Raw genomic sequence first — 26,146 nt, forward strand, 5'->3', positions numbered from 1 at the left:
ATTTACTTTGAAGTTTAAAAAAAAAAAAAGTTGTGCTTTCGGTACAGTCTACTACCACTGAAACTGAAGCCAGAAGAGCTCTCTGCTGTGTCATTACATAGTACATAGGTCTTTCATTTTGAACATCTAAAGGCATGTTCACAAGTATAGTTTTTTATATGTAAGCATTTTACAAGGTTAATAGTTTGAGCCCCCTGAACAGAAAAAATATAGTATTGCAAATGCTTGGGTATATATACTCTGACTTGGCATAAATCCCAATCAACTTCTGAGACTTTGTAGCCAGAGCTGATCAGAGGGCACGCTACCTTATATGGTGGTGTGATGAGAAACTTTGCATACTTCTTACCCAGAAAGCCCGCGGAGTGCTCCATTCTACACCGGTGCCTCTCCCTGAGGAAAATAATTGTCCCTTTTAGCTAGTCGCTACAGGTCTCTCATCCTCAGCCAAGCCAGAACACCCTGCTCTGTACTGATGAGGGACAAGCACCCATCGCTTCTTTTTCGTTCCAAGGAGGAGAACCTGGAGAAGGGTGAGAAGTGTAACTCTTTCTTTTTCAGGAAGCTCCATGCTGGCCACACGCCCCTGACTGAGCTACGAGATGAGACCGGACACATGAGGAGGGGCAAGGAGGAGATAGTGGGGGTCGTCTCCGACTTCTACGGCAACCTCTACGCCCCCAAGTCATCTGACCCCGAAGCCGCCGAGAGGTTCCTGTCAGGTGTCACTAACGTGGTTGATCCCGCAGGTGCGGCGGCTATGGACGATCCCTTGACGGTGGGGGAGCTGCTCTCTGCCGCTAAATCCTTTAAGCCCGGCAGGACCCCGGGCAGTGACGGTCTCCCGGCCGAGCTCTATGTAGCGCTGGGTGACCCGATCTGTCCGGACCTGTTGGAGGTGTACGAGGAGATGGTGGTGGGGGGCAGAATGCCTACGTCGTTGAGGGAAGGGATGATCACGATCTTGTATAAGCGGAAGGGGGAGAGATGTGACCTGAAAAACTGGCGTCCAATCTCTCTCCTGAACGTGGACTACAAGATCCTCGCCAAGGTGCTGGCCAACAGGCTGAAACCTGTCATGGGGCAGATCGTCCATCTGGACCAGACCTGCGGCATTCCTGGTCGCAGGATTGCTGACAGCCTTGCCCTTGTGAGAGACACGGTCCATTACATCCAGGACCGTGGGGGCCGCGCCGCCCTGGTCAGCTTAGATCAGGAGAAGGCATTTGACCGTGTCTCCCACGCATTCATGGACAGGGCTTTGCGCAGGCTAGGTCTGGGGAAGATGTTTTGCTCTTTTGTTAACGTCATGTATTTTGATATTTACAGCACGGTGTTGGTGAATGGCTGGAAGACTAACCCCTTTCCCATCCTTTCCGGGGTTAGACAAGGCTGCCCTCTTTCACCTCTTCTTTTTGTTTGTGTTATAGAGCTCTTCGCTGAGACTATCCGGCAGAATGGAGAGATCAGAGGGATCACCGCACCAGGACCAGATCGCTACGAGGTCAAGTGCTCGCTCTACATGGACGACGTGACCGTCTTCTGTGCTGACCAGCGTTCGGTGACTGCACTCGTCCAGACCTGCGAGGACTTCGGCAGAGCTTCGGGGGCAAAAGTCAACTGCGGTAAGTCTGAGGCCATGCTCTTCGGGGAATGGCACTTGGCTTCTTCCGCCCCCTTCCCCTTTACTGTTAAGCCGGACTTCATTCAAATTCTTGGAGTCTTGTTCGGGAAGGAAGGAGCGGCCCTTAAGTCTTGGCAAGACCGACTAGGAAAGATGAACTCGAAGATCGGACTGTGGAGCTCCAGAAAGCTCTCGATTGAAGGCAAGGCACTTGTCCTGCGGAGTGAAGTTTTGCCTGTGCTCCAGTACACCGCACAGGCCTGGCCTCCCCATACCACCGTTTGCAAGGCCATCACCCGGACAGTGTTTTGCTTCATCTGGGGCAAAATGGACAGAGTCAAGAGGACTGTGATGTACAAGGAGCCCTGCAAGGGTGGGAAGGGAATACCCGATATCCCCACTTTGCTGAGGGCCTCCTTTGCATGTGTCACCATGCAGCGGACTCTTGTTGAAAAGACTGGCTCAGCGGGCAGGTCCATGTCTCGCTTGTTTCTCATGCCCCTCTGGAGACAGTTGGGCTGGGACAAGTGGGACAGCTCCATCCCTTACAACTGGAACACTCCCTGGTTCTACGGGGATGTTGTCCGGTTTGTGAGGGAGCACCAGCTGGAAGGACTGAAACCCGACCTATGGAAGCCGAAGACAATCTACAAGCTCATCCGAGCTAAGGACTTGACCGAGCTGGTTCCGGGACTCCCCGCAGCCACTGCAGAGACAGTTTGGACTAATGTGGCCTCAAAGCGGCTTACCAATGGACACAAGGACTTGTCGTGGATGGCCGTCAAGGGAGGACTCTCTCTCAGGTCATTCATGCATACCCGCAACCTGTGCACAACCCGGTACTGCCCCCGGTGCCCCTACGTGGAGGAAACATCTTTTCACGTGTTTTGGCAGTGCCCCTTTGCACAGGGTCTGTTGGACGCCCTGGAACATGAACTCAGAGACTCTGTACCCAGGAGCTGCCTATCGTACCATTCGGTGCTTTACGGTCTGTTCCCTGGGACCCACGACGTGGAGGCCTTCCAGGAGGCCTGGCGCCTTATGAACTGTTTTAAGGACGCAGTGTGGCTTGCCAGGAACCGCCTCGTGATCAACAGGGAAAACATGTCCGTCCGGGACTGCCGCAGGTTCATCAAGAGCCTGCTTAGAGACTATTCCATCTTGGACAGCCCGGCCGTTGATGAGGAAGAAGAGGAGTGAAGACCCCTCTCTTTCTCCCATGTCTCCCTGAAGATACAGCCCAGCAGTTTGGCCCTGTGATCTGCCCCCTCCCCACCCCCACATAGTCGCCCACACCCCTACCCCGATCACAGATTGTACTGTTTTGTTGTTCGATCTCTTGTGCTTTTTATTACAGGATTGAGCGGAGTGTTAGAGTAGCATGATGTGCAATGTATAGCTTAGGGAACCTTTGCTGTCTATTGTACTGTCATGCTTTGTGTGACTGTAATTTATTGTATGACTTGTAATGACTGAACGGACAATAAAGCTCTTTCAATCACCCATCGCTTCTCGGCCTTTTGGCTAAGATCAAGTGTAGTATCTGTTCTTATCAGTTTTCATGCTGGTGGGGATGGGTGCTGCATGGAGGATGCAGGTGTACCAGGGCTTTCCAGGGCTGCCCCGATGTGACCTGTTCCCTCCGGGTCTCGCCATGAGGCTGAGAGGGTCTAGAGCCGAGGTACTTTTGTGCCTCGGGGAGTGGTGACCCCGAGGTGCCGAAACTCACTGGGAGGATTGGCTCACTGAGTTGAAGCACGGGCACCATAATCTCTTCACCTTATGGCACTCACCTCTTGATTCCCGGCCTTCTGGCTAGGATCAGAGAAATTTTTATAGATCCGGCCGGATGTCCGGGCAGTATATCTGCACACATTCACTTATTTATTTCTTTTTGTCTCACTGTGTCACTTTTTTCGAGTTGTGTGTTCACAGGATTTGTCAGGATGCGGTAGCCCTTCTGGGTGTCCCTCCTGGCGGTCTAGGGGAGGTGTGTGTGGCCATTAGGTTCCGCACCTCCCTGCAAACACCCCGGGTACTCCTGCTTTGGCAGGGTACCTACCGTTATCGGCTCTGCGGGCAGATACCTTGGCTAACGCCAAGGGGGATGCCAGGAGCATTTGTGGTCCCCTAGTAGCTTCGGCGAAAAGGGACATCGAACCTGGAACCTCGCAGGTACATTTTGGTCCAGAGGCGAAGGGTAAGGTTTGTTGGGGGGCCTCTCTCCGATCGGAGAAGGGCTTGCGATAGACCGCATCCTTTGTGCACGTTTTTTTAGTGTAACACGTTTGCACTTTTTCTTGCACTTTGGGTGAATCGAGAGCACGTTCCTCGGCTTTAGATACAAAAAAAAAGCACCCCAAAACAGCTTCTCGAAGGAGAAGATCTTGAAGACTGCAGCTCCGGAAGAAGCCGACAAAGAACTTGGAAGAAGGGGATTAGAGGTGCATTCCGGAATTTCGGCGAAGACGAAGGCGCCGCAGAATCTTTTCGCAGAAACTCGCTGCCTCTGGAGGAGGATTTGCATAGCTCCTCCCACCGGGACCGAATCTGCATAGCTCCTCCCACCTGGGAAAGACGACTTTGCGAAGCCTCTACACAAGCAAGGAAGCGGAAAAGAGCCTGCTGGAAGAAGCCATGGCCTCAACCAGCAAGTCCACCCAGGAGGCTGCAGGGCAAGGCCTGGAGGTCCAGCCCCAACCACAGCAAGCTTCAACCTCCACCACAGCAAGGTAGAAGGGCGGCAGAATCCCCAACCTTGAAGCTCCAAAACTGGAGCCCTGGATGAGGCAGACTGTTGCCTTGAAGCTGAAACCTGTGGATGGAAGGGTGCCAGACTTGTCCCACGACGTGTTCTGCAAGAAGATGCTGGCGGATCAAGGCTTCTCCACGGCTGATACCGTTGGAATAGCAACGTTCATGTCCGGAATCTTCTATATCACCTTTGCCACCATTGGGACCTGTAGAAGATACTGGGAGGCGGTGAAAGCGGCGATTCGCAAATCCCCTTTCTCTCGCTTTGTGGGCAATTGCTCTATTCAAAGAGAGGAGAGGCGGGTGACGGTTTCAATGCGGAACCCACACACCCCAAGCACGGACATCTCGACCTTCCTGAAGTGCTTCTGCACCATGGTGAGGGAGCCCACCCGCATCCTGAACTCCCTAGGATACTGGACCTGCAAGTGGTCTGTGGTCGTCAGACTGAACAAGAACCTTGCTTCTCCAGATGGACTACAGCACCTGCCACCGACATTCTCCCTGGGCAACTCCACAGGACTTATCTTCTACCCGGACATGCCGCAGACCTGCAGGAGATGTGGCAAGATGGGCCACGAGGGCAAGGACTGTAAGGTGACAGGTTACACGACCAAGGATTGCCCCAAGAGCAAGACCTGCAACCTCTGAGGATTGGAGGCTCACAGCTACAAGGACTGCCCCCAGAGGGAGAGAACATGGGCATCTGTGGCAGCGAGAGCGCCGAAGCCAGCCCCAGCTCCGGAGCCAGCAGCACGGACGGCCAAACCGACCAAGGAGGGTAAGAAGGCGAAAGCCACCACCCCTGCCCTGTCCCGTCCCTCCCCTGCCCCTCCCGCTCCATCCCCTGCCCCTCCCGCCCCCTCCCGCCCAGGCTCTTGGAAGTTGAATTGTGACCTGTTGGAGCAGATGGAGTTCATGGAGGAACGTAGGGATGCGTACCTTGTATGGCGTAATGACAAATGTCTGTTCAACTGCATCAGCGATTGGTGGGAATATGTTAAAGTCGAGTTCTGTTGTTTCTTTCAGGCAAAAGGCAGACAACAGGCGTGTGCGAAGAAGTGGGACTTCAGGAAACTGCAGCGCGAGCTGCGGTCCCTGCAGGACCTGCTCCAGTGTGGCTGAGACGTCAGGGAGGAGCTGGAAGAGACCAAAAAGAGCCTGAAAAGGCACTTTGAGGAGGAATCCAAGTGAATCGTCTTTCGTTCCAAGGTGGAGAACCTGGAGAAGGGTGAGAAGTGTAACTCTTTCTTTTTCAGGAAGCTCCATGCTGGCCACACGCCCCTGACTGAGCTACGAGATGAGACCAGACACATGAGGAAGGGCAAGGAGGAGGTGGTGGGGGTCGTCTCAGACTTCTACAGCAACCTCAACGCCCCCAAGTCATCCAACCCCAAAGCCGCCGAGAGGTTCCTGTCAGGTATCACCAACATTGTTGATCCCGCAGGTGCGGCGGCTATGGACGATCCCTTGACGGTGGGGGAGCTGCTCTCTGCTGCTAAATCCTTTAAGCCCGGCAGGACCCCGGGCAGTGACGGTCTCCCGGCCGAGCTCTATGTAGCGCTGGGTGACCTGATCTGTCCAGACCTGTTGGAGGTGTACGAGGAGATGGTGGTGGGGGGCAGAATGCCTCCGTCGTTAAGGGAAGGGATGATCACGATCCTGTATAAGCGGAAGGGGGAGAGATGTGACCCGAAAAACTGGCGTCCCATCTCTCTCCTAAACGTGGACTACAAGATCCTCGTCAAGGTGCTGGCCAACAGGCTGAAATCTGTCATCGGGCAGATCGTCCATCCGGACCAGACCTGCGGTATTCCTGGTCGCAGGATTGCCGACAGCCTTGCCCTCGTGAGAGACACGGTCCATTACATCCAGGACCGTCGTGGCCGCGCCGCCCTGGTCAGTTTGGATCAGGAGAAGGCGTTTGACCGTGTCTCCCACGCATTCATGGGCAGAGCTTTGCGCAGGCTAGGTCTGGGGAAGATGTTTTGCTCTTTTTGTTAACGTCATGTATTTTGATATTTACAGCACGGTGTTGGTGAACGGCTGGAAGACTAACCCCTTTTCCATCCTTTCAGGGGTTAGACAAGGCTGCCCTCTTTCACCTCTTCTTTTTGCTTGTGTTATAGAGCTCTTCACTGAGACTATCCAGCAGAATGGAGAGATCAGAGGGATCACCGCACCAGGACCAGATCGCTACGAGGTCAAGTGCTCGCTCTACATGGACAACGTGACCGTCTTCTGCGCTGACCAGCGTTCGATGACTGCACTCGTCCAGACCTGCGAGGACTTCAGCAGAGCTTCGGGGGCAAAAGTCAACTGCGGGAAGTCGGAGGCCATGCTCTTCGGGGAATGGCACCAGGCCTCTTCTGCCCCCTTCCCCTTTACTGTTAAGTCAGACTTCATTCAAATTCTTGGAGTCTGGTTCGGGAAGGAAGGAGCGGCCCTTAAGTCTTGGCAAGACCGACTAGGAAAGATGAACTCTAAGATCGGACTGTGGAGCTCCAGAAAGCTCTATATTGAAGGCAAGGCACTTGTCCTGCGAAGTGAAGTTTTGCCTGTGCTCAAATATACCGCACAGGCCTGGCCTCCCCATACCACCGTTTGCAAGGCCATCACCCGGACAGTGTTTTGCTTCATCTGGGGCAAAATGGACAGAGTCAAGAGGACTGTGATGTACAAGGATCCCCGCAAGGGTGGGAAGGGAATACCAGATATCCCCACTCTGCTGAGGGCCTCCTTTGCATGTGTCAGCGTGCAGCAGACTCTTGTTGAAATGACTGGCTCAGCGGGCAGGTCCATGCCTCGCTTGTTTCTCATGCCCCTCTGGAGACAGCTGGGCTGGGACAGCTCCATCCCTTACAACTGGAACGCTCCCTGGTTCTATGGGTATGTTGTCCGGTTTGTGAGGGAGCACCAGCTGGAAGGACTGAAACCTGACCTATGGAAGCCGAAGACAATCTACAAGCTCATCCGAGCTAAGGACTTGACTGAGCTGGTTCCGGGACTCCCCGCAGCCACTGCAGAGACAGTTTGGACTAATGTGGCCTCAAAGCGGCTTACCAATGGACACAAGGACTTGTCGTGGATGGCTGTCAAGGGAGGACTCTCTCTCAGGTCGTTCATGCATGCCCGCAACCTGTGCACAACCCGGTACTGCCCCCGGTGCCCCTATGTGGAGGAAACATCTTTGCACGTGTTTTGGCAGTGCCCCTTTGCACAGGGTCTGTTGGACGCCCTGGAACATGAACTCAGAGACTCTGTACCCAGGAACTGCCTATCGTACCATTCGGTGCTTTACGGTCTGTTCCCTGGGACCCACGACGTGGAGGCCATCCAGGAGGCCTGGCGCCTTATGAACTGTTTTAAGGACGAAGTGTCGCTTGCCAGGAACCGCCTCATGATCAACAGGGAGCACATGTCCGTCCGGGACTGCTGCAGGTTCATCAAGAGCCTGCTTAGAGACTATTCCATCTTGGACAGCCTGGCCGTCGATGAGGAAGAAGAGGAGTGAAGACCCCTCTCCTTCTCCCATGTCTCCTTGAAGATACAGCTCAGCAGTTTGGCCCTGTGATCCGCCCCCTCCCCACCCCCACATAGTCGCCCATACCCCCACCCCCCACCCCCGCCCCACAGCCCACGCCCCTACCCCGATCACAGATTGTATTGTTTTGTTATTCGATCTCTTGTGCTTTTCTATTACAGGATTGAGCGGAGGGTTAGAGTAGCATAATGTGTGATGTGTGATTGTAATTTATTGTATGACTTGTAATGATTGAATGGACAATAAAGCTCTTTCAATAAACCCAAAACAGCTTCTCTGCCTTTTGGCTAAGATCAAGTGTAGTATCTGTTCTTATCAGTTTCATGCTGGTGGGGATGGGTGCTGCATGGTAGGGAGCAGGTGTACCGGGACGTTCCGGGCTGGTTCTGAGGAATAAGACCTGTTTCCTCCGGGTCTCGCCATGAGGCTGAGAGGGTCTAGAGCCGAGGTACTTTAGTGCCTCGGGGAGTGGTGACCCTGAGGTGCCGAAACTCACTGGGAGTATTGATTACCATGAACTCTTCACCTTGTGGCACTCACCTCTTGATTCCCGGCCTTCTGGCTAGGAACAGAGAAATTTTTATAGATCCGGCCGGATGTCCGGGCAGTATGTCTGCACAAATTCACTTATTTATTTCCTTTTGTCTCACTGTGTCACTTTTTGTGTGTTGTGTGTCCACAGGATTTGTCAGGATGCGGTAGCCCTTCTGGGTGTCCCTCCTGGTGGTCTTGGGGAGGCGTGTGTGGCCATTAGGTTCCACACCTCCCTGCAAACACCCTGGGTACTCCTGCTTTGGTAGGGTACCTACTGTTATCGGCTCTGCGGTGGGCAGATACCTTGGCTAATGCCAAGGGGGATGCCGGGAGCATTTGTGGTCCCTTAGTAGCTTCGGCGAAAAGGGACATCGATCCTGGAACCTCGCAGGTGCCTTTTGGTCCGGAGGCGAAGGGTTAGGTTTTGTTGGGGGGCCTCTCTCCTTTTGGAGAAGGGCTTGCGACAGACCGCATCCTCTGTGCAAGTGTTTTTTTTAGTGTAACACGTTTGCACCTTTTCTTGCACTCTGGGTGATTCGAGAGCACGTTTCTCGGCTCTTAGATTTAAAATTTTTTTTAAAAAAGCACCCCGAAACAGCTTTCTGCAGATGGGTACTCTTCCCTTCTGGGGAGAACTCTGACTTGGCATAAATCCCAATCAGCTTCTGAGACTTTGTAACCAGAGCCAGAGCTGATCAGAGGGCACGCTACCTTATATGGTGGTGTGATGAGAAACTTTGCATATATATATATATATATATATATATATATATATATATATAGTCACCTAATACTAAACTGATTTAATTTGTGTCTCCAATCTGCAATAATACAGTTACAGTGTCTCTTTATAGCATATTAATGTTAGAAATGTTAGATTATTAAAACCTGCCAACTATGAAGATGGGGGAATAATTCAGAGAATTTTTTATTTTATTAAAATTTTCTTTTACATATTGATCTTTACTTTTACTAATATTTAGACATGCACCAAATTTTATTAAAATATTTTGTTCTCTGTGGTTTATAATGGAGCCAATAATTGTGGCACATTTTTTATTTCCTCACAGTGAGGAAATCCAATGAGCAGGTATAGATATGCACCAAAGGTATGTCATTTTCTTCCAGTTTATATAATAAATGTAACCGTACACATTGCACACCTAATGTGTCAAGAATTCACCAAATATTTGAGTGTCACACTTTTAGAGTATACAGCCTAATATGCATGAGCCACTGTATGCAATTAAAAAAAATTAAAGTAGGTCTCCCAAATCCTTTTACTACTTTATGTTTAGAGGAAAGAAATATAACAAACTTTGACATTCATTGGAAGCTTTTTTTTTCCCCAACTCATACTATACATACCTGAAGCATAGCCAATCATAAACAAGAGGTACACAAGGAGAAAGCGGAACAAGTCCTTAAATAATATCTAGAAAATAGAAAACCAGTGTAAAGTCAGAACAAATAAAAACAAGACCCATCAACTAAACTGACAGACAAAAATGCTTAGATTCAGCGGTGTAGTAATAAATGCAAAAAATAATAAAAACATTGCATAATGAAAATAATATATTGGTCCTGATTTACTATTGTAAACCCGACTTATTTTCTCGGGTTGAGCACCAAAATGTTGCGCAGTGCGCCACAATTTGGCACGTTGTGCCACAAATTGTTTGCAACCATAAAAAGAAAAAATCTGACCAACTCTCCACTTTACTTAGAAAATCCAAAAAAGGGTTGTGGTTGCCGAGAAAGGGGTGTGTGGTTGCCGAGAAAGGGTGTGTGGCTGCCAAATAGGGGCGTGTCCACATTTTCGAAGATCCCAACATATTTACGGATTTGAGCTCTGGAAAACCAGACAGCTCAGAGCAGTTGTAAAAAAGCAAAACATAGGGAAAAAAGTAAAACGTAGGGAAACATTGGTAAATACCATGGAAAAATACTTATTGGGAATCAAACCCCACAAAGAAAACTACACCCCACTAAGTAATTCAGGGTAATTGGCTTGCATTCTTTATGTTTTAATCCCTCACTTTTTTGAGATACCAGTTACCGTATTTTTCACCCTATAGGACGCACCGGCGTATAAGACGCACCCAATTTATAGGTGCAAAATCTAAAAACCCAATAGTGGTCTTCAACCTGCAGACCTCCAGATGTTGTAAAACTACAACTCCCAGCATGCCCAGACAGCCAACGGCTGTCCGGGCATGCTGGGAGTTGTAGTTTTGCAACATCTGGTGGTTTGCAGGTTGAAGACCACTGCATAGGAGGTAATACTCACGTGTCCCCGCCGCTCCGGACCCGTCACCGCTACCCCGGATGTCGCACTATCGCTGTCGCCGTGTCCCCGTCGCTCCGGAACGTCTCTGCTGCCGGCCGGGTATCCTCGCTCTCCGTCGCCGCCATCTCGTCGTTACGCACGCCGACGCACATACGCGACGACGTGATGACGAGGAAGGAGAGCGCCGGCCATACAGGGGATCCCGGCACAGAACAGACACCGAGGAGGCAGGTAAGGTCCCTCCCGGTGTCCTGTAAGCACTAACCCGGCTATTCAGTCGGGCTATTCGGGACCACCGCGGTGAAATCACAGCGGTCCCGAACAGCCCGACTGAACAGCCGGGTTAGTGTTATTTTCGCTTCAGACGCGGCGGTCAGCTTTGATCGCCACGTCTGAAGGGTTAATACAGGGCATCACCGCGATCGGTGATGTCCTGTATTAGCCGTGGGTCCCGGCCGTTGATGGCCGCAGGGACCGCCGCGATATGGGTGTATTCGCCGTATAAGACACACCAACTTTTCCCCCCCAGTTTTGGGGAAGAAAAAGTGCGTCTTATACGGCGAAAAATACGGTAATAGTCATTGAAAGGGTACCTAAGGACTCCTCAATGACTTTGGTCACATGAAATGGAAGTCCACATTACACTTTGTCCACTTCACAGATAGGACTTTGATGGTTTGGGACTCATTCAGATGGTCATATACAAGTATAGCATGTCCATAGCCTATCCAGATGGGGCCCGAATAGAAATGTGGCAGGGATTGTGGAAACAGTCATGGTTTCTGTGTTCTGCTTTTTTAATATGCCCCATAAAAGTGAATGGGAGTTATGAAAACAGCATAGCAAGTCTAATTCCCTTCAAAGGGAAACAGTGAGCTTGGCAGTTCTTGTAATCCCAGCCATCTCTCTGTATCTATCAAACATTTTTGGCATATCCTGTGGATATCCATCCCATTCTTCTCAGCAATAAGACACAGGCAACATGTTATACCACAAAATTTGTTGTTTTGCCAATTAGGCATGATAATAGGCTTGGCAAACCCCAAAAAATACGATAGAGTGTGGGGGGGGGGGGTAATATGCTACCTCTGTCCTTCTTTCTACTGAGAGGTATGGTATAAATTTTCTCATTCACGTAATTTATGTAAAATGTAGAGAACATTGTTATAAAGGTAGAACTTTCAAAGTGGGATAGCTGTAGGGTTTAGAACTCCTGGTACTTACACTATCAACACACACAGCATATTGTATAGTCTTCTATTGGCACTCTTGCAATATTGCGCTGGAGAAAACTATTTGCACTCATCAACTTGTTGCTAATTTGTTGGATTTCTGTATTTTTTGTTTTTTTAAGGGTTACTTCTATTTACTTTTAATGTAACAGTCTAATCCAAACTTTTCTCCAACTTAAAGGGGTACTACGGTGAAAACCTTTTTTCTTTTAAATCAACTGGTGGCAGAAAGTTAAACATATTTGTAAATTACTTGTATTAAAAAATCTTAATCCTTCCTGTACTTATTAGCTGCTGAATATTACATAGGAAATTATTTTCTTTTTGGAATGCTCTCTGATGACATCACGAGCACAGTTCTCTCTGCTGACGTTATTATAATAACGCTTTATTTATTGTTGTCCTTAGGGGGATTTGAACCCAAGGCCCCAGCACTGCAAGGCAGTAGTGCTAACCACTGAGCCACCATGCTGCCCTTAGCATACATCTGCTATGCATGGTTGCTAAAATGGACAAAGATGTCAGCAGAGAGCACTGTGCTCGTGATGTCATCAGTGTTCCAAAAAGAAAGGAATTTCCTCTGTAGCATTCAGCAGCTAATAAGTACTGGAAAGACTAATATTTTTTAATAGAAGTAATTTACAAATATGTTTAACTTTCTGCCACCAGTTTATTTAAAAGAAAAAGGGTTTTCCCTGGAGTACCCCTTTAAAATGTATACAATATGCTCCCATAAATGACATAACCCAGTAAGTGATAAGCATTTATTTGTAAGTCAACTGATGACTAAGACAGAGCTACAGAAAAAGGAGGTTGCATAGAATAGAGTATTTTACCATAAACCATATTCATATCACAAGAGTATAGGAAAAATATGACTAAACTACGGGATAGAATAAAGGATTATGGTATATATTTAAAAAAAATAACTATCCCTATAGGAAAAAACTTAAATAGTCTGTTTTTTTTGTTGAGGTAAACCCACCTTCTGTAGCATAATGCTGTATGTTCCAGTGAGTTTCAGTCCTCTGGTAAAGTACAGTGCATTCATCCATCCTAATACAAGGGCAAACACCATCACAGCCAGATAAGCCTCAACACCAGCCAAGTAGAGGGCAGCAGTGACAATAATCAGTACTGAATAGATGAAGCTGGATTAAGAATATAAAAAGGAGAAACACAAAGAAAGAGGTAAATTAGCATAGCCATAAAAACATACAAATAATGGGATCATAGGGGGGGTATTTATCAATTTTGCCTGTTGACAGTTTCTTTTTACCCTTTTTTTTTCACTTTGGTTTTCATGGACATGGACCAAGTTTATCATTTGGTGCAAGTTGTTAGTAATTTTGGCTCAAATGTTGAAATCAGCTGTTCACAGCGCCTTTTACACAGAACTTACCGCCACAGAGGACAACGTATTTTACCCTGTAGAGCAGCCATTTCGGAGTCCCTCCTGCAGTATATCAGCAAGTGACGTGAGTTATTTTCTTTTGTGGGGTTTATAGCCACCATGTGAAATGGATTTTATTCTCGGGTAGTTTTTTTTTTGTTACTTTAGTGCAGTGGTCTTCAACCTGCGGACCTCTAGATGTTGCAAAACTACAATTCCCAGCATGCCCGGACAGCCGTTGGCTGTCCGGGCATGCTGGGAGTTGTAGTTTTGCAACATCTGGAGGTCCGCAGGTTGGAGACCACTGCTTTAGTGCTTACCTTTCCTGAACCTGTGTGGCCACGTCCAATGCTGGCTCCACGGAGGGTGAAGGTTCCTCAGAGACAACTATGTTGCAGGATAGTATTGTGCAGCCCCGGAGGCGTCGCTGCTTTCACCAAAAACATTTTTTATGTATTTTTACACCTTTACATTTTCTGACATTGCTAAGTGTGTTTTCCATGTGCAAAATTTCTTGGCGGGGATTTGCGGCAAAAAAAACGGGATTTGCACCAAAATTGCGCCAAAGATCGATTGGCGCAAATGATGAATTACTAAAGTTAAAATCACACACAGGACCATGTGATTTTGAGAAAGTTGTAAAAATGACAGAGGAGAAGACACTGCACCAAAGTATTGCGCCAAAGTTCCGTGAAAAAAAAACACATAAATCCTTTCATAGTCCCCAGGAAGGTTTTGCTTTTCTTAAAGGGGTACTCCGCCCCCAGACATCTTATCCCCTATCCAAAGCATAGGGGATAAGTTGTCAGATCGCCGCGGTCCCGCTGCTGGGCAGCCCCGAGTTCGCTCTGTGCGTAATGACGGGCGATGCAGGGGACGGAGCAGCGTGACATGATGGCTCCGCCCCTCGTGACATCACGGCCCATCCCTTAATGCAAGTCTATGGCAGGGGGCGTGATGACCACCATGCCACCTCCCATAGACATGTATTGAGGGGAGAGTGCCGTGATGTCATGAGGGGCGGAGCCGTGATGTAACGATGCTCCGGCCCCTGTATTGCCCGTCATTACGTGCAGAGCGAACTTGCTTTGTGCAGTAATGATAGCGCGGTGCCGCAGCGGGGATCCCAGGGCTCCCCAGCAGCGGGACTGCGGCGATCTGACATCTTATCCCCTATCCTTTGGATAGGGATAAGATGTATAGGGGCGGAGTGCCCCTTTAATTACCGAGTACAACATACTGGATTATTAGACATTCCTGATTGTAAAATATACCAACATGACCCTATGTACAGAATTATTCTATCGAGAAGGTTATCAACCAGTTCTGTGCCACATAATCCCACAGAAAAGGTCTGTGCCACAAAATCATACTTGACATATTGTGGCACAGAGCTTGAGATTCTTGGCGTTTTTTTAACCATTTTTTAACTACACAGAATTGTACTCTAACAGGTAGGTATGTCACATTGATGTTACAGAGGTAGAAGTCACATTCAGGCCCTCATAGACGCCAGTGGTTGGGCTTTTGCGAATAGGAAAAAACCTTGACAAGTGCAGTCAGCATGGTAGGTTTCTATTCTGAAGCTCCCAGCTTTTCAATGGGAAGCTTCAGGAGTACCACGTGGTAAAAAGTGATGGCACTTCCTGCATGGTTCCCATTCTCTCATTGAAATTAGTTTTGTTTTGGCTGTGTTTATACCCCTATAAAAACACATGGTAGGTGGAAATACCAATTACAGATGTTATATCGTGGCCCAGAAGTAATGCTTCTGCTACCACATTTTTCAGTAACTATTAATTTACTAGAGGTAAATGAAATGAACAGAACAGAACTGCCTCAGATTATCTAAATCATTTTAGTATGATGAGATAAGAAAATTCCAGAACAAACATTTAAGACAATATAGCCATTTTTTTTTTTTTTTTTTTCATTTTGAACACAAACACTTACTACAACAGCTGGAAGGATCCATCTATAAACAAGGAATTTACTCCCGGGCATTTCTTCGTAAACAGGTCTTTAATCTTCAAAAATAATAAAATATAAAAAAAGCAAAATTAGTAAGTCACAAAGCAAACAAAGGATTAGAAAGAAAGGGTTTAAACCAGTGGTGTAACTATAAGGGGCCCTTGGGCCCAAGGGGAACCCAAGGCACATCTGCCCATAAGGGACCAGTATTATAAATGGCACATGGAGCAAAGTTGCAGATTTTGCACTGGGGCACAGAAGCTGCAAGTTACGCCTCAGCTTTGCTGATAATTAGAATTAAAGAGATGTCACTAGCATAGCATGGTGACTATATAAAACATGTATACATATATATATATATATATATATATATATATATATATATATACACCATATATATGAATATAAAAAAATAAAATAGTGTGAACACATTCAACTTAACTCTGGCTTTGTATTACACTTTGAAAAAAATTAAGTGCAGAAGCCAAGTGAGTAGTAGTCATCATGGCAAGGAACCTGACTGCGCATGTATAAACTAGTGAACAAAACATGGTTTAGGTGTTACTAATCTTAGCCAAGAAGTATTATTACTGAATTACCAGCACTTACATTGGAAAGAAAGAAGAATATCCCAGTGACCAAGGTAATGATCTCTCCACTCAATCGCAGGTAGTCCACTGTTGTCCTATATGGGTAGGGTGGCTGGCAACAGGAAATAAAATGTTAGCTGACACATTTCTTACAACATAAACAGAATGACCAAATACTATAATAACAACTTTTTTCCTGACTTTAGTGGTGATCGTTGTGTGTGTATCATCAATGTGTGTGTGTGACATCAATGTTTTTGGAAACTTAAAGTCACACATTTGATCAGCTGAGCGCGTGTTTCAGTAGGGTGTGGGGTATAAACCTCATATATTGATATTTTAAAACCATTAAATGGGCAGGCACCACTCAAAATAAATACGTACTAATCTCACCAGATTTGGTAGATACCAAAATAAAGAAAAGAGGGTATGCCATAGAGAAGAATGCACACTATAACAATCTATTCATTAGTACTTACAAATAACCCCTTCATTTCCTCACAGAAAACAATTAAAACCACTTACAACAAAATGATCATTAATAGATCATTCCAGTACCAACTACCTTCAGGATCTAACTGTCAATACATGAGAAAGTCACTGAATGTGACAGAATACACGAGGAGCCATGGACTCAAACCCCAGTTATCCTTGTACATGCAATTGGTGATACACATTCATTATGCTTAATCCTTAGGAAACGTATTGCTATTTATTTATTTCAATAAGCCAAGCTGCACGGTCACTGATGATATGGGCACTTTATTATTTATTCGTACCTATGTTGTTGTTATTTAAAGCCTAGCACTTTGTTCTTTGGTACATTAGGGAGTGATCAGGTATTGAAAGTTGGTAGTATTGGATAGTTTATGAATAACGGATAATCTTGTACATGGATGACCTATCAATATATCTAATATAGCTATTGTATACAAGTTAGTGATTCTCCATAAAAGGGGAAGGTGTGATATGAACTTGGATACTAAATATGACCTGGTATGAGCACCAAAATACTGCCCTAAAGAGCTACAATATAAAGGAACAAAGCATGACTACGCTATAATGCATTTATATTCTAACCTAATTGAAAGGGATTTTCACTGGATAAATACCCTTCTCATTCTTAGAAGGGTCCCCCTAACTATTAGCTTACTGTAAGGAGTGGGGGTGATCAAGCTGTCGTAATCTCAAAGAGAAGCACCTGAACTTATCCAGACACCTGATCTTTTCATTGATCCCAAATATGCTGCAACTGTGTGGAAATCCTATAGCCCGACGCCCGGGACAAGTAGTTTTGGGCACCGGGCAGGTGAATTGTTTATAGATTTAGCCCTGTATCGGGCTAGCAGGGACAGACAGATTTCCCCCTTATTTTTCTTTAATGTCGGTGTGAGGCGCAGGAGCCGATGGAAGTCTCCACCTCACACCAGCTCTGAGTGTATGGAGGGGGCAGCGGCATATAGCTGACTGCAGAGCCCCCTTATCTCCCCTCCCGGAGGATGGACGGAGCTCAGAAGACACAGCAGGGTGAGAGAGAGGATGTAGACAGCTCTGTGCACAGCTCCATCCCCCACACAGCTCTATCCCTCCCCCTCCCCTGCTCTGTCTAGACAGGACCTAATCCACCACGGGGAGGTTGCTTGTTTGCACGGGGAAAACACAGAGCAGGGGGAGGGGAGACAGGAGAGGACGGAAATCTCACCTCACACCGGCCGGGACTACAGCTCTGATGTCCACTCATGGCGGCTCAGGTGAGGAGACCGAGAATGCAGGCGGCGGCAGGAAGGGTGGTTGTATATGTATGGTGTGAGTGTATGTGTGTATGTATGTATGATGGGGGGGCAGCGGCAGGTGTATGTATGATGTGTGCATATGTATGGTGTATATCAGTGTTTCCCAACCAGGGTGCCTCCAGCTGTTGCAAAACTACAACTCCCAGCATGCCCTGGGCATGCTGGGAGTTGTAGTTTTGCAACAGCTGGAGGCACCCTGGTTGGGAAACACTGGTGGATATGTATGGTGTGAGTGTATATGTGATGTGTGTATGATGTCTATGTGTGATGTGTATGTGTATGTAATGTATGATGTGTGTATGATGTCTACGTGTGATGTGTATGGAATGTATGATGTGTGTATAATGTCTAAGTGTGATGTGTATGTATGTGATGTATGATGTGGGGTGGGCAGCGGCAGGTGTATGTATGATGTGTGCATATGTATGGTGTATATGTATAGTGTGAGTGTATGTAATGTATGATGTCTATGTGTGATGTGTATGGAATGTATGATGTGTGTATAATGTCTAAGTGTGATGTGTATGTATGTGATGTATGATGTGGGGTGGGCAGCGGCGGGTGTATGTAATGTATGATGTGTGTATAATGTCTAAGTGTGATGTGTAATGTGTATGTAATGTATGATGTGTGTATAATGTCTAAGTGTGATGTGTATGTATGTAATGTATGATATAGGGGGCAGCAGCAGGTGTATATATGATGTGTGCATATGTATGGTGTGAGTGTATGTGTGTATGTAATGTATGATGTGGTGGGGGCAGTAGCGGGGGTGTGTGTATGTATATGGGGGCAGTGGCTGGTGCATGTATGATATGTGTATGCATAAATGTTTTGTATAGGAGCAGACGGGCATTAGGGCAGTTGTGCCATCTAATTTTATTTATTTTTAGTGGCACCCGCACTAAATTGCACCCCCAGAATCCCGCACCCTTCATACTCACCCGCCAACCAAGAGCCCCACGGATGCACACAAACACGCCCGAACCAAAACTACAACTCCCAGCATGTTGGACCATAACCTAAACTGTAGAACTATAAAGTGCAACATGCTGGGAGTTGTAGTTTTGGTTCGGGTCAGCTGCAGAGCCATAGGCTGCATCAGGGCATGCTGGGTGTTGTAGTTACTAACTGTAATTCCCAGTATTCCTTGACACAGACTATGGCTCTACAGCTGACACGAACCAAAACTACAACTCCCAGCATGTTCCACAATAACCTTAACTGTACTATACAGTGCAACATGCTGCAACACCCACACAACCATAGGCTGTATCAGGGCATGCTGGGAATTGTAGTTATCTACTAACTAAATGGAACTTCCAGCATTTTCTGACACAAAATGCACCACATAAACTGGAGAAGCAGAACCCCCCCCAGTAACATAAGTCCCTATTGAGACTGAAAAAAAGTGATTAAAATATTTTAAAAAGTGCGTATACATGTGAATAAGCCCCTTTCCTAATAAGTTTCCAATTTTCTTTAAATAAAAATAATGTACAAAAATAAACATAAGTGGTATCGCTGCATGTGGAAATGTCCAGACTATTAAAATATAATGTTAATTAAACCGTACGGTGAACGGTGTAAATGTAAATAATAGTCCAGAATTGTTCATTTTTGGTCACTTCATATGAGAAATTTTTTATAAGGTGATCAAAAAGTTACATCTAGACTTTTCTGTGCTTGTCTCGGGTGTAAGAGGAGCTACAGCTCTCCCTCCGCTAATAGCCTGGCATACTGCGATCACCTATTAAACCATTAGATCATCGCTGTCAGCAGTGTCTAAAGGGATCTTATATCCATCCCTGGTGGTCTAGTGGGGGGGAATCAGACTATTTTGGTGGAAATTATTTTATCTACCAGGACAAGTGGATTTTCTTGAGGGACAAGTAGATTGTGTTCCGCTTTAGTCCCTTGGACAAGTAGTTTTTTTTTTAATTTCCACACCCCTGTGCTGTAATACATATTCTTTAATTGTTGTATTAAAGGGGTACTCCGGTGAAAAACATCTTATCCCCTATCCAAAGGATAGGGGATAAGATGTCTTCCGGCACGGCAACCCGGTCATCTGTGCCCAGAGCGAACTCGGCTCCGTGCCGGATGACTAGCGACTACAGCTACCACGCCCCCTCCATTCATGTCTATGGGAGGAGGCATGACTGCTATGTACTAGCCGTCACGCCCCCTCCCATAGACATGAATGGAGGGGGCGTGGCGTGAATTCATGGAACGGAAGCTCCAAGCTTCCGTGTTCCGGATGCCGCCGCTACCGGACCAGAGATCCCTCCGCTGGGGATAGGGGATAAGATGTTTTAAGATGTTTTTACCCCTTTAAGACTGTCAAATTATTGCAAATAAGTAAATATGTAATTACAGACAACTAATTAAACTACAGGAAATCTAACTAAGGCATCTTTATATTGAAGGTGTAAGTATCATTTGGCCATTATTAAAATATTTCTCCACTTTTCTCTGGTAATACATATGCAGACTTTAAATGAAAGTAGTAAAAATGTAAACGTTAAAACTGTATTGGTAACTTATCCATTAGACTTACTGTGCCTTCCATGGGTCTGTAATAAGCAATTAATGTAAATATGATCATGGCAATGAGGTAGGAGACAACACTGATGTAAAACGAGACAGCTCCAAATTTCCTCCATTTGTCCCTCAACAGTTCATTTATAGGTTCCACAGCCAGCATTTCATGGCGGTTCTGCATTAAAAAAATAAGCAATACTATCGTGATAAAAGAAACACAAAAACATTTTTCTTGTAGTGTATAAATCATCAATGCTAACAGATTCTGGACAAAAATGGCGGCTGAATAAAGAATTCAAATTTTATACTTTGCCATAGTTTTATGCATCACGTCTTATTGAGAACATTCCTTTCTCTTTCACTGATTAGAGTGAGATACTAATATTCATTTTTATATTTAGTTTATATTACTATGGCTGCAGAAGCACAGCCATATTGCCTAAGCTTCTGCACTGCTCTAAAAAAGAAAGAAAGAAAGAAAGAAAAAGATTCTTTACAGCAGCTCCCTGGACATAGGAAACAATAGTCTGGAGTGGACTCTCCAGGAGTAGATTTACTTCTATAGGCGAGCATTCTAGGCAAGCTCTGTGACCTGTGCAGTGGCCATTGTGCTGGGAATACGAGGAGCTGTGGCAATCACCTATTGTGAATATTGGTTCCTCTTTTATCCATACATGGTGATACTTATTATAATCCTACCTGTGATAAGGAGAAAACAATTGTAAAGCTACAGAACTGGAAATGTCAGGTAATTATGAGGCCTAGTGGCCAAAATGAAAACTGCATTTCGCGATTATTTTATGATATAGAGAGTAAAATGAAAATTTTGAAACTTAAAATATCTTTAAATCTATATTATGTAGGCTCCATTGAGGGCCCCAGTCATAGACTCTGTTCAGTGCAGAAAACCTGAGCCAGACACCATTGGATCCTGAGAGATCCTACTGACTTTAATGGGGTCTATCGGGTTTCTGTCCAATAGCAAGATTTGACCAGACAAAGTAAAAACTGTTTTGTTTGTTCAAACCTTGCAAAATAAACATAAAAACTTGATTTAACCCCTTCCCAACCTATGATGTACACTGAGGAACTGAGCCTGAGCCATATCTGGAGGTGCCAGTTGCTATCTGCAGCCAACATGTGATGGTTATGACTGACAAATGCCACAATCAATAGCAATCATGACACTTAGGCTATGTTCATACGGCAGAATGTCCTGGGGAATTCTGCATAAATATTGCACACGGACATTCCGCAGCAGCTGGGAATGGGATTCTGCTGCACTGTTCACATGGCAGAACTTCCACACCAGATGTTTCTGCCATGAAAATTCTGATTCTGACAGCCACAGAAAGAATAGTCAGGTCCATTTTTTCTGTGGAGTCCGCAAGGAAATGCATAGCCGTCTATGAGACAGCACATTTCCGAGTGGTCCTAGCGCCCGCAAGTTAGTCAAATGTATGGCACCTGTTTTTCGTGTGAACCCGGCCTTAAACAGCTTTGCTGCCCATCATTGATGGTGCAGTAATCACAGGGTGCCGATCAGTTGACAGGGTAGCCCAATGCCTGCCACCAGTGGAGAGGCAATCTAAAGATCAATGTAATGCATACACATGGCATTGATCTATATACACAACTGAATGACTGCTTATAGACCACTAGAAAATCCCACTCTAATAAAAATGCTGATTGTCTCCTTATCCTTATTTCAAGATCACAGCATAAAAATATGAGCCCTCACTGCATAAGTGAAAGAATTAAAAAAAAAAAAAAGTCATAGTCAGAACATGCCGATGTACATGTTTCTTTTTGTTGTTGTTTTTTTAAAGGAAATCTGTCATCAGAATCACCCGCACTAAACCTGTTACACAGGCTTGTAGTGCGGGTGATCCTGATTAAAACGCTTCTTAACTGGTTAAAAATGGTTCAGCGGTTCTTCAGATATCTATATTTTTAGTTTTCTGTTATTCCCTGGCTTGGGACTCAGTGGGAGGTGTTATCATCTCGGACTCTGCTACACGTCATTCTAGCTGGGCGGAGCTGCCGCCCGGCTCATGAATATTCATGAACTTATCCTCGTAATCTAACTCCTTTTTCTAGATCTGGTGGGGAGGGCCGCGCATGCGCTGCGTTCCGTACACCCGGAAGTGGCATTCTCCCCCCGGCTTTTCACTCATGCAGCCCGTCTTCTTACTTGTATTGAGCCGCAGCTCGAGTGAAGCCGGGGGGAGAACGCCGCTTCCGGGTGTACGGAATGCGGCGCATGCGCGGCCCTCCCCACCAGACCTAGAAAAAGGAGTTCGACTACGAGGATAAGTTCATGAATATTCATGAGCTGGGCGGTAGCTCCGCCCAGCTAGAATGACGTGTGGCCGAGTCCGAGATGATAACACCTCCCACTGAGTCCCAAGCCAGGGAATAACAGAAAACTAAAAATAAAGATATCTGAGGAACCGTTGAACCATTTTTAACCAGGTAAGAAGCGTTTTAATCAGGATCACCCGCACTACAAGCCTGTGTAACATGTTTAGTGCGGGTGATTCTGATGACAGATTTCCTTTAATAAAAAATAAAAAAAAACAGAAAGTATACATATTTGGCATTGTTGGAATTGCATTGACACATAGCATAAACTTAGCATTTCAGAATTATGCTTTATGAACTTGCAAAAAATGCATTCCCCCATAAAATTGTGCAAATACAACTTTTTTTTTGTTCAATTGTTGCCTCACAATTTTTTTTTCTGGTTTTGCAGTACAATATAGGGCAAAATGGAAGGTAAGATTAAAAAATAAAACTTGTCCCACATAAAAAGCCCCATATAGCTCTGTTGGCAGAAAAACTAAAGTCAAGAGGAAGAAAATGTTGCATTGTGAGGTTTTGTTTACAGGAAACAATTAATTTTTGTTAAATAGTACACACCTCAACCTTACTATTATAAACCAAGATTTCAAGTACGGAGACCTCTTCGCCACATGTATCTAAAGAAGATAAGTCATACAAAGAGGAGTAAACAGGACCATAAGCCCAGTCCCGGAATTTACGAGACAAGTGTCTGGCCTCTTCTGCTTTTATCTCTAGCCGGATAATATGCTGAAATATCTGAAACACAACAAAATTAGAACTTTTAGTTATTATTATTGAAGTTAATAGAATATGATTAGCAACACAATAAATAAGATATAAAAGGCACTATTAGGGGGAGATTTATCAAAACCTGTGAAATGGAAAAGTTGCCCAGTTGCCCATAGCAACCAATCAGATCGCTGCTTTCATTTTTAACAAGGCCTCTGCAAAAGGAAAGAAGCGATCTGATTGGTTGCTATTGGCAACTGGTCAACTTTTCCTCTGCACAGGTTTTGATAAATCTCCCCCTATCTATTTAGGATTACACAACATTTACTAGACATAAGGCCATTTTACCAACTGGTGGAATCTATTTTGAAAAAAACAAACATGTGACCCTTTAGCCACAAACCGATGATCTGAAGGTGCATATATTAAAGTAAAGTCCTTAGGATCTTGAAATGTGGTGTAATAACCACTATTAAACACAAGAGAGCAGTATAATACCAAACAAAAAAAAAGGGTAAGATTTTCTCAGCAGACCGAATTTTTTACCATTTCATTGAGTTTTGAACATGAAGAAAAAATATCTGGCGAAAAATACCTCTCTATAGTATGAGAACTTCAGCATTCCATACATGTGTAGTATGGACTTCATGTGTAGTGTGGAGCCATTACAATATTACATGTACCAGTAACAATGTATAAAGGCAGATTTTTAGAACCCATGGAAAACTACATAATGCAAGAGAGATACTCACCCCTATTTTGCCCAGTTTTGCTGCCATCATAAGGGGAGACATGCCATCATTGTTCAATATAGCTTCTAGGCTACAGTCAGGATAAAGATTGGCACACTTTATGACCAGAAGATCGTACATTTTCGTAACAAATTTGGTATTCTCCCTTGTATTGTCGGCAATGGCAACCAACGCATGCAGGACAGTATTGCCTCGTGAGTCCTGACGACGCAGATCTGCTTTCTTGTGAGCATTCTCAGTCAGGTAGTGCACAATGTCAGGCTGGTTGGTGCAAGCTGCGAGAGATAGTGGGAGTTCACCTAGAACGGTAAGGACAAGGGTCCAACAAACATGAATAAAAACTAGAAATAGAAGCTACAATAACACTGAAGTGAACAATTTTCTACATCAGTGGTTCTCAACCTTTTTCGCGACTGTACCCCCAAAGGGTGAAAGTATGTCCACGGGTACCCCTCGCGCATAAATTCATGCAAGGGATACCCGCATACAAAATAAGTAATAAAATTACGTGTGCTTACCTTTATACTAATGTGATACTGAATCCTCTTGTGCCATTATTCCCCCCTCCATCTTAATCCCCTTGTTCCATTATTATCCGATATGGCAAAAGGGGATAAGAGGGAGGGGGGAATAATGGTACAAGGGCATTAAGATGGAGGGGGGGGGGAGAGGGATAATGGCAAAAAGTGGCAAAGAAGACATGTTTAACCCTTTACATATCAATGACACATGACAACATTAGAGAAACATAATAAGGCATATTATACTCATGAGATGTACTGTTTAGTGTACTTTAAAAAGGCACTGTCATTGTTAAAAACTTTTCTTATATTGCAGGACTCATTATAATATGACATTTCACAATATACACCTGTTAAAAAAAAATTACATTTTCACCTGAAATTCAAGCTCAAAATAGCCGCCACTAGGGGTCACCTGTCTTTTAGCCAGACAGACAAGTCTAGATTTTACAGCATACTGGATACTGGCCGTAAAGCATACCGGTATCCCGTATAGGAGATTTCTATTGAGTGTATGCAAAACTACAGATAAAGGATGTGTGGACATGCTGGGAGCTGTAGTTTTACAACAGCTGGAGGCAACACTGCTCTAACACAGTTATTTACAAACATTGCAGCTTCAGTTGTTACTAAACTACAACTCCCAGCATGCTGAAATAGCCAAAGCTTTCTTGGACTCCTGAATGACAAAGAAGTTGATCAGACATTCAGGAGTCTGTGAAAGATGAATGACACACATAGTGACAGCTATGCTGATTAGCATCCAGCTTTACTAGGAGAAGATCAAACAGATAGAACATGTATTCATAAAAATGCTGTACTTTTATCTAAAAAATCCTTGCATTAATTTTATAAAGATCTATTCTTATATTTATATATTTTATCCTGTTATGAATTCACCATAATGTCTTTTGATTACTGCAGGAAAGCTCCAAGTATCTTCCTCTGACACATGAGGAGAGGAAAGGGTTACAGAGTAGAGAGTACTGATTGGCTGACTGCACAGGCTTGCTCCTGTGAGGGAGACAAACTGACACGCCCCCTCCAGCCTGCATAATGAAAAAGTAACTCACCAGCAGATAAATGCTTATATCTCTGGATATATAGGTCCGAGACACAAAAATTATATGCACATGATCAGGATTGGGTCCCGAGTAACATATCACTTTTTTTCTTTTTTTTGCACTATGACAGGTACGCTTTAACATCTTGTCATGTATTCAGACCATTTGGTATACACACAGCAAAACTAAAGATTCAATATACTTTCTAAGGCTTGTTTCACACTACAAAAATCCTCCATTTTTAAACATCCGTACGAAGTTCCGTCTGAAAACCATTAACTATTTTCTTCCGTACTATATTCCGTCACAAAATAACGGCCGTTATCAATAATGGACTATAACGGGTTAAAACGGCTATTAGAAAAATCCCATAGACTATAATGGGATTTTCTAACGGACGTATAGGATTTTGTTACTGCCGTTTTCAGCTGGTTTTCAGACGGAACTTCTGAAAAACAGAGGATA

General features: G+C 45.2%; 1 protein-coding gene and 2 pseudogenes across 1 annotated transcript in view; 2 read left to right on the plus strand and 1 right to left on the minus strand.

Moving 5' to 3' along the window:
- TRPV4 (transient receptor potential cation channel subfamily V member 4) overlaps positions 1-26,146 on the minus strand; it is a 121,311-nt gene that overhangs the window by 21,771 nt on the left and 73,394 nt on the right. The window contains exons 6-12 of the mRNA XM_056528863.1: positions 24,097-24,395; positions 23,192-23,371; positions 20,286-20,444; positions 15,952-16,044; positions 15,325-15,398; positions 12,964-13,129; positions 9,825-9,891 (exon numbers count right to left, since the gene is read on the minus strand). Coding sequence (XP_056384838.1) covers positions 9,825-9,891; positions 12,964-13,129; positions 15,325-15,398; positions 15,952-16,044; positions 20,286-20,444; positions 23,192-23,371; positions 24,097-24,395 — 1,038 coding nt within the window. The remainder of the gene's footprint in view (positions 1-9,824; positions 9,892-12,963; positions 13,130-15,324; positions 15,399-15,951; positions 16,045-20,285; positions 20,445-23,191; positions 23,372-24,096; positions 24,396-26,146) is intronic.
- Positions 3,129-3,262, plus strand: LOC130342557 (U2 spliceosomal RNA; annotated as a pseudogene).
- Positions 8,190-8,327, plus strand: LOC130343184 (U2 spliceosomal RNA; annotated as a pseudogene).

This window comes from Hyla sarda, chromosome 1 (assembly GCF_029499605.1).
Source record: "Hyla sarda isolate aHylSar1 chromosome 1, aHylSar1.hap1, whole genome shotgun sequence".
Lineage (NCBI taxonomy): Eukaryota > Metazoa > Chordata > Amphibia > Anura > Hylidae > Hyla > Hyla sarda.